The sequence below is a fragment of the Hyaena hyaena genome, unplaced genomic scaffold (genome assembly GCF_003009895.1).
Source record: "Hyaena hyaena isolate Hyena2069 unplaced genomic scaffold, ASM300989v1 scaffold_91, whole genome shotgun sequence".
NCBI classification, from domain to species: Eukaryota; Metazoa; Chordata; class Mammalia; order Carnivora; family Hyaenidae; genus Hyaena; species Hyaena hyaena.
This window is the reverse complement of record NW_024080725.1, coordinates 967,782-981,242: the sequence shown is the minus strand read 5'-3', so window position 1 is coordinate 981,242 and position 13,461 is coordinate 967,782. Positions and strand designations below refer to the sequence as shown.

Below are 13,461 nucleotides of genomic sequence, written 5' to 3'. Positions count from 1 at the left end.
TGCTCAGGGGCAAGGTGGGACAGCATGTGTCTAGGGTAACCCCCAAAGGTTCCACCTGAGCAGCGCGAAGGCGGGGCCAAGGACGACCAGGTCTTCTGGGCAGTAGAGACAAAGATCGGGAGGTAAGTGTCAGCCACGCCGAGCTGAGACTTCAGAGGAGGGGCCGGGGCTGTGCAGGTGACAGAGGGGCCAAGGTTGCTCGAGGTGAGGGTGTGAGAGAGGAGAAGAGGTGCCCAGGAGGGGACCTCAAGACCCCGGGGAAGGCACCATCAGGGGCAGCCAGAGGCCAGAGGAAAACCAGTGGGGCCAAGCAGTCTGGAAGTTGCCATGTGCTTTAACCAATTCGCCCGCCCTGCGTGCCAGGCAGGGGCAGGATGGCCCGCTCCCAGAGTTCCAGCCTTCCTGTCCCCTCTGCTGGCTATGAAAGCTGCATTGGGAGGCCGACTGTGCCTTGGCTGCTCCCTGGCGGGGTGGGTGGGGGGGGTGCCATGGACCCTCAGCCTCCTGATACCTCGAGCCCCGCTGCTACCCTAGAAACTGTCAGGAATGGCAGGAAACAAGGTCTGCCTGCGTGTGCCCAGTGCGAAGCCTCAGATTCCAGTGACCAGGCCGGGGCTTTTCGTTCAGCTCTGAGAGATACAGCCGTGAGACCCCAGGCCTCTGGGAGGGGTACGGTGAGCCCCCGCTCACACTGAGCAGTAAGGGATACTTATTTTAAAAATTAGCATCAGGTGTGTTTACAGTGTCCCACTGCCCCAGGATGAGGTCCAGCGTCTGGCTTGGCCCTGGTCCCTGCCTCCACTCCAAACGTGTCCTCTTGGCTCAACCAAATTGCTTCCCACTTCACAACGGCGTGGGTTTCTCTGTGCCTCCCGGCCTTTGCACGTGCGATCCCTCTGCTACAACACCATTCCCTCTTCCTCACTCGGCCAACCACTCTGCGTTTTAGACTCTTTCGGGAACAGTTCCCGCTGCCACCCCGCTGCTCCTCCCCCTCCTGACACCTCCGCCCTGCACTGCACGGTATTTGCTACACTGTGTCACTTTCCTCCCCGGTGCCGTGCGGTCCACAGGGCTTACACAGATCCGGTACTCACTGCGTGTTTGTTGACCGACTGACTGAGTGAATGAGTGAGTGCAGATACTCGGCTGAGAGCAGGGAGAGAGGAGAAGACAAAAGAGCTGGCCCGAGGAGAGAGTGGGAGATGAGATGGAGCCTTCCAAGAGCTGAGGACCCCCCAGGGGACATGGGTGGCCCCCACCCTGACCAGCTCGTCACACACTAGCTGAAGTGAGCGGGGTAACCCAGGCCGCTCACGGAGGGGTGCTCTCTGGAGCCTGACCTGGGAGCAGAGAGGTGAGCCCCTATCCACCTGGCGCCTCCCATAAGAAGCAGTGAGCTGCTCTGCCAGCTGCACTCGGGCCCTGAGTGACCCACCCCCCTGGCTGGGCCTCTTGCTTGACATTCTGGGTGCCCCAGAGTTCCTGTCAGCTTCTGCACCTCGAGGGTGGATTTGCCCCGTTAACAGCGGGAGGAGGTGGTTGACTGGGAGCTGAGCACCAGAGCGAGCACCAGGCTGGGGGGCAGATGGAGCAGCCAGGATCTCAGTGCTACTGCTTCCTCTCTGTGGTCTTGGGTAAGGCAGGGGGCTCACCCCTCCACTTCTCAACTTGCCCATTTTATTTATTTTTTGTTATTTTTTTGAGAGAGACAAGGTGCAAGTGTGTAAGGGGCAGAGAGAAGGAAACAGAGAGAGGGAGAGATAAAGAAGGGGGGCTCACCCAAAGTGGGGCTCGAGCTCACCTGAGGTGGGGCTCGAACTCATGAACCGTGAGATCATGGCCTGAGCCGAAGTCCAATGCTTAACTGACTGAGCCACCCAGGCGCCCCCTCAACTTTTTAAAGTTTATTTATTTTGAGAGAAACAGAAACACAGTGAGAGTGGGGGCGGGGCAGAGAGAGAGGGAGAAAGAGAGAGAATTCCAAGGAGGTTCTGCACTGTCAGCACAGAGCCCAACTCGGGGCTCGAACTCACCAACTGTGAGATCGTGACCTGAGCTAAAACCGAGAGTCAGACACTGAACTGACTAAGCCACCATGGGGCCCCTCAACTTGCCCGTTTAAAAATGGGGATATAATCTTATGACCTGATGGTGCTGTTGGCCATATGGGAAGGCCGGGATCTCGTAGTGGGGACCCCCTTTCCCGGCCCTGCTGCTGGGTGCTGGCAGGCTGGCCTCTGCCGCGGCTGGGCAGGCTCCACCGGGCCCTGTGTCCACCTGCAGCCCAGCCTCGCCGTGGGAGGCTCCGCACCCACCCACCCTGTGGACGCCCACCTCGCACTCCCAGTGCTGGGGAGGCTGTGAAGGTGCCTGTACTCTGGGTCTGGGGGACCCATCTAGAGCAGATCTGGTCATCTCTCCTGAGGGCTCCCCGGGGGTCCTAATGGCACATCCGGTCCACAAAAGTTCACTGGAGACTCCCGCCCTCGCTCTGCCTCTAACTCCCTGGGGAGCCGTGGCTGAGGCCCTGAACACACCTCCCGGGTCTGCACCTCACCCGCTTCATGTGAGAAAAAGGCTGCACTGGGTTGGCAATATTTGGGACCATTCGGCAAGGCTTGGCAGGTGTCCAAGGAGGCAGCTGGGCTCCTCCCGCAGCCCCCTCTTCACCAAGGCCACGGCCACCAGCCTCCACACCGGGATCAGGCCAGGCTGATCTGTTTTGTGAGTTGGCCTTCTACTTGTCATTTAGGAAAAGGGATCTGTTGCTTGGAAAGCCGGGTTTAAAAGGCCTGGAGGCCTAGGATGTCTGAGCGGTGGACCTTCTAGAAAAGTCTTCAGGCCTGCTCGGTGGAGAGATTGAGAACACAGAGCGCGTCATCCATCCCAGAGTCTGGAAGGAATGTGTGGCCGGGGGTGAAGTATTCCCGCAAAGACGGAAGGAGAGGAGAAATAGCAAAAGTGGGGGCGGGGGGTGAGCCGCTGGGCAGGGGTGTCCAGTCAGAACCAGGCAAGCCCAGGGCTGGCCACCTACACGCTAGCCCAGCCCAGCTCCCAACACTGTCCCCGTCCCCAGGCCCACAGGCCCACGGGACTTCCGTCCCCAATAAGACTCTATCCTGAGGCCCGAGGAGGGAGGGGCCGGCAAACTCTCTGTTGGAGGGGGGGGCACAGGGTTAATGGTTAAGCTGCCCAGTCCTCCCCGGGGGAGGAGGTTAATATTTGATCGCCAGACGAGTCACAGGAAATGCCACTCACGACGCTGTCACCGAGCCCGGCACACTTATCACAAATAAAAAATTAACTCTTCAGCTATTCCGGGTTAGGCGGCCAAGGCCTTCCCAGCATTTTGTGGGAACGTTTCAGGGTCACCCTAATAGCTGCATGGGCTGCTCTCCCGGGCTATTTATTGCTCTGTTTACAGAAGCAGATACCCCCGCAGAGCTGGCAAGTGGGAGGGCTTTGGCTCTTCACAGGGAAGAATGTTCCGGAGAGTCGGTGTGGTGGCAAGAAAGATGTGGGCTTGGCGATCAGAAGGACCGGGGCATGTGCATTCCTCTGTCACTTAGGGGCCGTGTGACCTTGAGCGAGACACTAATCCTCCCCACAACTCAGTGTCCTTGCCTTCAGAGTGGGAATGTGTCGTTCCCTTTTTCTTCTTGTCTCTGCCAGCCGGTTACCCGCTCCTCAAGAACATGGGCACGAGGGACAGGCTGACTTCTTTCGGGAATGGCTGGGGCTGAGGGGGTAACAAGGTGAAACTCACAAAACAACTTAACCATCATAGAGCAAACAATTCCGTGGCATTCGGCACGCTCACAAAGCCGTGCAGCCAAGCACCCCTCTACTTCCACAACGTTTCATCGCTCAAAATAAAGCCCCGTGATCTGTAAGTAATCACTCCTCACCGCCCCTCTCCCCTGCCCCTGGCAGCCACCGATCTACTTTCGGTCTCTGTGGATTTGCTAGCCCTCAATTTTTAAAGGGAATCATCCACTGTCTGCCTTTTGTGTCTGCTTTCCTCCACTGAGCACAATGTTTTTCCAGGTTTGATCACATTGTATCAGCATCTTACATGCCCTGGCTTCACGCGCTGGCTTTTGATGCAGCTTTCTCTCACAAATGTTCCTGGTTCCTGATGGTTTTCGGCAGCCAAATCCCCTCCCCCAGCACAGGGACACACCCACCCTGCCCACAGCTCACCTTCCTCCCCCCCACCCCCGTTCTTTCCTTGGTGTATGTTCCTGTAACATTTCAGTATTTTTTTTTTAATTTTTAACCTGTATATTAAGCACCATTATTAAGCCCATTTCACAGATGAGGAAATTGAGGGTCTGAGAGGCTCAGGATCACCCAGATTTGAAACAGGACTCTCAGCCCAAATCTTTTGACTTTAAATCCTGAGGATTTTCTAGTTTGCATTCCAGACTGGGCTATGAATGACTAATTTCCTCACCGCTGCGCCCCCCCCCCCAGAAGGGATTTAAAAATCAATGGGGCACCTGGGTGGCTCAATTGGTTAAGCATCCAACTTCAGCTCAGGTCATGATCTCGTGGTCTGTGAGTTCGAGCCCCGCATCAGGCTCTGCCTGGGATTCTCTCTTTCTCCTTTCTCTGCTCCTCCCCGACTTGCACACACTCTTTCTCTCAAAAATAATAAATGACTGGGGCACCTAGGTGGCTCAGTCAGTTGAGCATCTGACTTTGGGTCAGGTCATGATCTCGCGGTTTGTGAGTCCAAGCCCCATGTCGGGCTCTGTGCTGACAGCTCAGTCTGGAGGCTGCTTCAGATTCTGTGTCCCCCTCTTTCTCTTCCTCTCCCCCATTCGTGCTCTGTCACTCTCTCTCTCTCTCAAAAATAAATAAACATCAAAAAATATAAAAAAGAAAATAATAAATGACTAAAGTTAAAAAAGGGGGGGGGGCTCCTGGGTGGTTCATCAGACTTTGGCTCAGGTCATAATCTCATGGGTTCGTGGGCTCCAGCCCCGCATCAGGCTTGCTGCTGTCAGCATGGAGCCTGTTTTCGACCTTCTGTCCCCTCTCTCTCTGATTCTCCTTTGCTTGCATTCTCTTTCTCAAAAATAAACAACAACAAAAAAGAAATTAGAAATTAGAAACAAAGAAGACAGACTGTTGATGTCAATTAAGCTTTACTTAATGTGAGAAGTGGCATGAAACAAAGAGCTCTCTGCCAGGTGAGGGGGGTTCTGTGGGGCAGGATACAGTTTACACAGTGCCCAGGAGGGGAAGGGCTCAGCATACAGTGCTCAGAGGCTCGTCTCCAGCTGGCCCCCTGGAGGGGGAGGCGCCAGCCCGCTCCAGGAAAGCACCCTTCAGCCTCAGGCTCCAAGCTAAAGAGCAGTCTCCATACCACATCCGAAGCATCTCCCAGTCGGCTAATTCCATGCCCCTCTTTACTTGAATACTTTTAGCAGTGGGGAGCTCACTACTCCCAACACAGTGCATCCTGTGGAATGGCTTACGCTTCATGGTTTAAAGAGAAGCCACCCCCTCTCTGCCCCAGACCATTTAGCAGTTCCTCCTGTGCTGTGCTTTGAAATGCCCTTGCCGCCTGGGACTTCCGTCCCTCTGACCCCATCCTGACCGTGTCTGTGTGTGGTCCAGCCATCACCAGGAGGGCTACACCTTTCTTGACCTAAGTACTATAGATCAGCTCATTGGCAAAGGCAAGGAAACCTCACCGGGTTGCCCCTTGGATGGCCTAGGGATGGGGCGCGAGGAAGCCAGGGAACAGACATTGCAGAAGCCCCTGAACTCCCAAGGGGTCTTGGGGAGGAGGGAGGGTGAATGGCGGTGAGCAGAAGCCAGGGGAGGACCAGGAAGAAGGCGAGGGGGAACTCGGGTGACGTGGTGACCTCCATTAGCCTGCACGGTGAGCGGCTGGGGGCGGGACATGGAGGCACAGAGGACCCAGTGCCCATCTCAGCGTGGCCCTGGGCAGTCTGGCTTGGTCCTGGCCCCATGGCACCAGGGCCCTGACACATGGCTCCCGAAATACCCCGAGGTTATCATCAGGCCATCTGCACTCATTTATAAATAAATCAAGGACTGGAGGGTGGATGCTCCTGTCTGGTGGGATGCAGGGCAGATGAGCAGTTAGCAGAGGGCTGGGCTCTATGCCAGGCATGGGCTGGGCAGGGATGTAGAGATGCCGCAGGCGCTGTCCCGTCCTCTGCAATCACCTGTGCCTAGATTGCAGCCCCCGCCCCCGTCGCCAGAACTGCCTCTGGGCCACTCTCCTGTGGGGGGAGGGGGTGGGGCAGGGAGTCAGGACCAAGAGGCAGGACAGAGGGAGCTCTGGGCTTGGCGCCGTGCCAGGGGCTTCACGAGTGTACAGGTGACCAGGCTTTGTCTATCAGCTCCAGTGGCCAAAATGGAACTTTCTCAGTTTCGTAAGTTTGATTCTGACTCCATCCTCCTGGGGTGGAGAAACCATAGCCTGGATATTTTCTGCATCTTCCACACAGCCCGCCCAGGCGACGAGAGATTCACGTGGAGCCGTGGTACCTGGGGGAGCCAGTGTGGTCTTGAACTTTGCCGCACAGGCTGGTGGCCGATACGCTTCTGTGGGTGCCGCGAGGCTGTCTGTGGTCCTGCTCTAGACATGTCCCCACAGCCCTTCATCCTGTGAGCTATCCCACCATCCGGGTCTGGTGGCAGCAGGGTACTTATGCCTCTTTCTGGAACCTTATCCGTCTGGCTCATTGCTTGCCCTCCTTGTCTTCCAAGTCTGAGGGAAGTCTCGCTCCTTTTCTGTTTTCTCCTAAGCATTTGTTTACACCAGAATTCTTGCCCACTTCCTCCTGCTCCCCCCCCCACCTGCTCCCACCCCACATACCCTTTGGAAACCCAAGCCAGGAAGATTTTAAGTTTTCCTGCTCACCTCTGAGAATATGAACGAGTAGTCTGAGGAAGAGGGACCAAAAAAGGGGGAAAATACCCAGAGGAAAAAAACAGGATGGAGATGAACAGATCAGAAAATATTCTCCTGCACACAAGTCGTTTAATGCACACCCAAATCCTGGGGGGATGTTACTAGGCCCATTTTATAGATGAGGAAACTGAGGCCCATAGAGGTTAAGTGGCATGCCCAGGGTAGATCTGGATCCAAGCTATCTCTGTCTCCACCTCGACACCACTTCAACTCAGGATCCCTCTGCCATCCTCTGGGGCCGTGGGCACTCAGCAGGCACCCCCTGCTCCCCCAGACGGCACTTGTGATCCAACCTTGTCTTTTCTTGTCTCCCCATGTAAACTTCCCCAACCTTCCATCCCATCCCTCAGTCAGTGGCGACAGTGACCATCAGAGATGACGGAGAACCGAGAGGTTCCCCCCTCACCCTCTCCTGAGCCCTGCTTGCCCCGGCAGCCACGAATTTGTATGCATTTGAACCCTGCCTACTGGGTCTGTCACAGGAGCCCCCATATTCCAAGCTCCCCCGGCCCTTATCTCATTGGACACCACCCCCCAACCTCCGACTCAGGCAGCAAGCGCTGGGGCTTAAGATTTAAAACTACCCAGGCATCCGCAGCAACCTGAGTGAGGGGGTTTGTCCCTTCCCCACAGGAACACTCCAGAAGGAGCCTCGTGCCAGGATGCTTTCCCTCCCTCCCATCCCTGCTCCACCTCTGCAGGCCTTTCCGCCCCCACCTCAGAGCAGGAGCCTGGTGGGGACTGGGGCGGGAGGCCACACTGAGCCACCCCGCTCACCTGGCCACCATCCCTGGAGCCCAGCTGCAGCCGCGTACCACCTGTACCGATGTCCTTAATCTTTCCTCTTGAAATCGATTGACTTTTTCCCTCCATCGTGCTGTACGTTAGATCTCAGACTTACTCACCCTGCATCCTGCAGCTCTGTGCCCTGTGACCAACCTCTCCCTGCCTGCCCAGCCCCCAGCCTGGGGTGACCATTCCCCTTTCTGCTCCTGTGAGCTCAAACCTTGCAGGCTGCACATGAGGGAGATCACGCAGCATGTGTCCATCGGCATCTGACTCAGTTTACTCAGCGTGGTGCCCTCCCAGTGCAGCCCTGCTGTCACGAGTTAGGGTTCCTTTCTCTTTTGAGGCTGAACAGTATCTCCCGGTAATTTTCCTGATCCGTTCATCGTTCGGTGGTTGCTTAGGCTGTTTGCACACAGTGGCTGTTGTAAATAATGCCGCAGTGAGGGTGAGACATGGGTCCCATATCTCTGTGAGATCCTGATTTCATTCCCTTTGGCCATAACCCCGGAAGTGGGATTGCTAGATCACGACAGTCCCATTCTTATTTTTTGAGGACCCTCCATACCGTGTTCCACAGTGGCTGCACCAGTTTGCATTCTTGCCAATGGTGTACGAGGGCTCCCTTTTTTTCAATTGGCTGTTATTTTTTAACTTAGCCTAAACGATAATAGCTGTAAAATCATAGATGCGAGAGGCCGGCTCTATAACTTTTTAATACATATTAAATTCTCTCAAAAAAACGTGGAGCGGGGCGCCTGGGGGGACTCGGTTAAACATCTGACCTCCGCTCAGGTCATGGCCTCGCGGTTCGTGAGTTCAAGCCCCGCGTCGGGCTCTGTGCTGACACCTCCTAGCCTGGAGCCTGTTTCAGATTCTGTGTCTCCCTCCCTCCCTCTCTGCCCCTCCCCGGCTCACACTCTGTCTCTGTCTCAAAAACTAAATAAATATTTTTTAAAAATGCAGCGCTATTAAAATGAAAAGCATTCAGCCACATACAGCTAAAGGAGCATGCCGCTGAGGATGTTCTTCTCACACCGGGAGCAACTGGTCTCTCCCCAGACGGCAAGGCCGAGGCTGGGAGAGACCACGGCCGTGTCACAGCCATGCCACAGGGCTCCAGACACGAGCAACGCCATGTCCAGGTAGCATTGGCTCTCTGCTACCACCGAGGCTCAGCCTGGAGGGTGGGGTCCTAGCCCCCCCTTCGCCCACTCTGTACCCCCAGCACATGTCACTCTGCCTCTTGGAACTGGAACACTGTGGGGCAGTGACCTTACCCAACCCCTGCAGGGTCCACAATGTCAGATACGTGGCCAGTGCCAGCCTGGGGGGCCCCGTCCCCAGCCTCTCCTGTCTTCAGGGCTGATCTGAAGGGGCCCAGCTGTCAGGGGGACCCCACTCACCTTGAGGGGAGACCGCTCCCACCTTGCCACCAGCCACTCCCCCGCTGTCTTCTGCCAGCACCGGAGCAGTGTCCCTGTGGGCCTTGCCCAGCATGACCTGGGCGGGACGCTTGCAGATGGCGTGGCCCGCGGGAAGTAGGTTGTCCAGCCTCCTGGGCAGGAGGTGTGGCCGGTGCTCTGGGTGACCTGGCCAGGCCCAGCCCTGAATCCATTTCCCTCAAAGTGAGGAAAGAGGCCCCTGAACTCTCCACAGCCGGGAAATGCCCCAACTGTTTCCGGTACAAGAGATGTGTCTCCTTGTAAATGAGGCATCTGCTGCCCTGCGGAGAGTTCCAGGTCAGCCTCATCCTCTGGACACCAGATGCCGGAAAACCTCAAAGCAGACAGACACAGAGGGGCGTCTGTTACGGGCCTTCCCAGCACTGTGCGGCTGTCCAGGGGGCATCTGGGGAGGCCAGAGCCACGGGGCAGGGGTGTGGGTGGACGGGGGAGGGGCTGCAAGTTCCGGGGGACCCTGCTCAGGTCTGGCGAGCAGCGCCCACAGCTGGAATCTGGACGACTGGCTGCCTCAATGGCAGTGGAACCTTTCTCCGGGTGCTGGTGGGGAGTGGGGAGGTAGGGGGTTCTGATGGACATCTCAGCTGCTCGGCTTCACTGTGAGAATCGGGGTGAGGGTCTAGGCACATCCAAGGGGCTGCTCCTCTGCCGCATTCCTTGAATGACACAGACCCCGGTCCTCAGTCCTGATGTGCCTCTGCTGTCCTGCGCAAGCCCGGTCCAAGCCCTCTGCCTCTGTGCCCACGCTCTCTCGTTCTGCACCAGCTCCCTTGCGGGGGGTCACAGCCTGTCTGTCACTTCGGGGACTTCTCTGCCTCCAGAGCCCCTAGCCAGGCATCCTGACCTCAGGCCTGGGCTCCTGGAGGGAGGGCTCTCCCTTCCTCTCTTCCCCCTGATCCCTCTGGGGGTTGCCCTTCCCACCCCCGCAAGAGGTGAACCCCATCGGCCTTCAGCCCAGCTCTCCGCATCCTCTCCCTTTCCCTCCTGGCCCGGCCCCACCCTCGGCCTCTCCCCACCTCCTGGCCTCTCTCCAGCTTCCCCAGCCTGTCCATCAGCCTGAGTTCCTCTAGGAGGCTGGGGTCGGTGCCCCGAGGAGACAGGGCGGGTGGGCAGAGCCTGTGAGGTGGCACCGAGCGCAGTGTGGCTGGACAGCCCATGCCCAGCCCTGGCCTTTCTGGGCTGCATGACTCTGGGAACCTTCTTCCCTTCACTGCTTTATTGCTTCATTTGTAAAACAAGGATGGGGCCGGGGGCCCTGGAGCCTCACCGTGGGTGCTTCCTGAGTGTGGAGCACCGGTAACCACCTCCCTCTAGCACCGAACCAGAGCCGTGGTGCTAGCTTTAGAAGTCGGAGCCCAGATAAAAGCCTGTTTCCAAGGGATGCACGCAGGGGAGGGCTATGGGAGCTGGTTTTAACACAGTATTCTGCCTGGGCGCCTCCCAACACCAGTGAGATCGGGATCCCTGGGTGTAGGGCCCAGTCTGTATGTTTTTAAAGCTCTCCAGACGGTAAGACTGTGCAGTCAGTATGGAGGCCACGGCTGTCCAGTCCTTTAATGCAAACTGAGGCAAGGCAAGAGGTGTTTCATCTTCTGCTCTAGAGAAATCCAGACCGGCCCTTAGGAGGCTTATGCAAGAGACCATGCGCTCCTTCCTCCCTTCCATGCCTTCACCACGAGCACATGCTGTGTACATGGCAGACTCAAAGGCTCCAAAGGTTAAAAGGCATGCATGTTAAGGGCTCCTGGATGGCTTCGCGGGTTAAGTATCTGACTTCAGCTCAGGTCATGATCTCACGGTCTGTGAGTTCAAGCCCCACGTCAGGCTCCATGCTGACAGCTCAGAGCCTGGAGCTGCTTTAGATTCTGTGTCTCCCTTTCTGCCCCTGCTTTGTTCACACTCTACCTCTCTCTCTCTCTCTCTCTCTCTCTCTCTCAAAAATAAGCATTATTTTTAAAAAAGCACATTACACACCATTTGTTCCTGATGTCAAGGGGTCAGGACCTGATGGGAACTCCTGGCAGGCAGGGGGGTTGGGGACGGGGACAGGGTGGGGGGGAGGAGGGAGGCCCTTGCCTCCCCCCAATCCCGCTCCATCTCTGTCTAATGCTGCTTCTCCTCTTTGCAGGTTGCGAGGGGCTGTGGGACAACATGAGCTGCTGGCCCTCCTCTGCCCTGGGACAGACTGTGGAAGTGGGGTGCCCACAGTTCCTCCAGATGCTCACGGGCAGGAACGGTAAGCACTCAGCCCAAGGGTCCTGGCTGCGAGGCAGTGGGCCGCCCTCTGGGTGGGGCCTCGGCCTGGAGGCCACGGAAACTCTGGGGACGGGTAGTGAATGGAATGGTGACAGGTGGTCTTCGTGGGGAATCAGAGGCCTTGCGGGGGGTGTGGGGCGGGTTCCACTCACGGGGTCCCAAGGAAGGGGCCAGGAAGTGTTGTATTAGGAAGTGATAAAGGAGACTGGCCTTGCTTCTCTCTGTCCCACACCCACATTTATGGGCTTCCCCACTTCCTGCCACTTTGTGCCCCGTGAACCACCAGACCCCTTGCTCCGGCTCCCGGGTCTGGGTCCGGCCCTGGCACAACCCAGCTTTCTGGAAATTTACTTCCTATGTGTCCATTCTGCCAGGCCCTGCTGATAAACCACACCCTCCCCGCAAGCCCCTGGCCTCCTGGGTGATCTCTCGGCCAGGAAAATTGCAGTTTTCAAGGGTTTCTTAATTTGAGGCAGGAAGTAGGTAGACTCTCTCAGCCGGGGGATACTCAGGGACTAACCTTAGCTACAGCTCCACTGCGTGCCGGGCGTTTTTATATACACAGGCTCACGTAATCCCAGCACCCCTACGAGTCACAGAACTTCTCCTCCATGTGACCTCATAGAGTGAAAATAACAGGGACGATAGGGGCCCAGCAGTTTGCCTAAGGCTCAGCTAGAAGACAGAGAAACTAGGACTCAAACCCAGATTTCTTGGACTTCAAAACTGGTGCCCTGTCCTCAATGCCAAGGTCAAGGTGGACTATGGCCCCGTGGTGGGGGTGATGCTGGGTGGAGGCAAGGTCGCTTTGGCCCCTGCCCTCAGTGAGGTTATTTAAAGCTTAAAGCCTGGCCTGGCCTGGCCCTGCTGCCCTTCCCTCTCCCTTCTTGCCCTCCCCCCCTCAATACCCCCATCTGCAGACACAGGCCAGCAAACCTACCACCTGTCTTTTTCTCCCAGCTTGAGCCCATGTCTGCGTCTGGGATCCGTGGAACTCCAGACAGACACACGAGATTAATCCGCGCATGGTTGGCCTGGAGTAAATGCTGGTCAGGTGTAAGGCTAGGACCAGACCCTGGACTCCCTGTCCAGTGCTCCTCCCTCGCTGACCAGGTTCTCCTGTTGGAGGGACTAGAAGCTCTCCTCCTTTCCCAGCCTTCCCAGAGCCGCATTGCCTCTGCCTCCCCCAACACACGGGTCCTACCTTTCTGCAGAGGGGCCAGGTGGATCTGTGCTCATGGCCAAATCCTCCCCAATCAATAGAACCTCTGTCTGCCTCATTAACTCCTCTTGCAGGCTCCCCAACCCTTTCATTGCTCGGGAGCCACTAGAGTTCACCCAGGGGTGCAGTTCTAGGTCTGCAGGCTGTGGGGGAGGAAGTTGGGGTCCTAGGCCTACCTCTGTTGCAGTTTCCTCCTCATGACACATGGTGTCGCTGTGGGGCTGCAGGACCCGCCTATCCGCCTGTCCACAGGGACCCTGTAGGCTGAGAGCTGCCCACTTACTTGGGAAGCAGTGTCATCTCCCCTCTCCCCCCACCCCTACCGCGGGGCCACTCGGCACATACCCAGCCCCAGGCCCAGGGCATCAGCCAGTCCAGGAGCACAGGTCAGGACCAGACCAGCCTCAGTGAGTCACCAAGAGCCATCTTCCTCCCACCACCTTCACTCCCCACAGACCCCGGCTCCCCAGTCTCCTCTCAGGGCCGGGGGGGGGGGGGAGGGGGGCAGGTGAGGGAATGGCTCCCTTAGTGGTGTCCCACACGGATTCCAGAGCTCGAGAACCCAACCCAGGGAGGAGCACCCGGTGAGGACAGTCTAGTGTTTTGGACCAACCCTTCCTTCTGAAAGAAGAAAACAAGAATAATTAATTCTCTCCCCGGGCACCCACTACCTGGGCCCAGACAGGCTGGTTGTCCGTGTGGCTGGAGAAATGGAATGCTGGACTTTACCCCCGATAGTTTTCTGTGCGTGCCAAGGTCTCGAGTGTTCCCTC

At 57.1% G+C, this 13,461-nt stretch overlaps 1 protein-coding gene across 1 annotated transcript in view; it reads left to right on the top strand.

The window, feature by feature from the left end:
• The window catches only part of SCTR (secretin receptor), a 74,472-nt gene that overhangs the window by 25,585 nt on the left and 35,426 nt on the right, over positions 1-13,461 (top strand). The window contains exon 3 of the mRNA XM_039234915.1: positions 11,339-11,446. Within this exon, the coding sequence (XP_039090846.1) occupies positions 11,339-11,446 (108 nt within the window). The remainder of the gene's footprint in view (positions 1-11,338; positions 11,447-13,461) is intronic.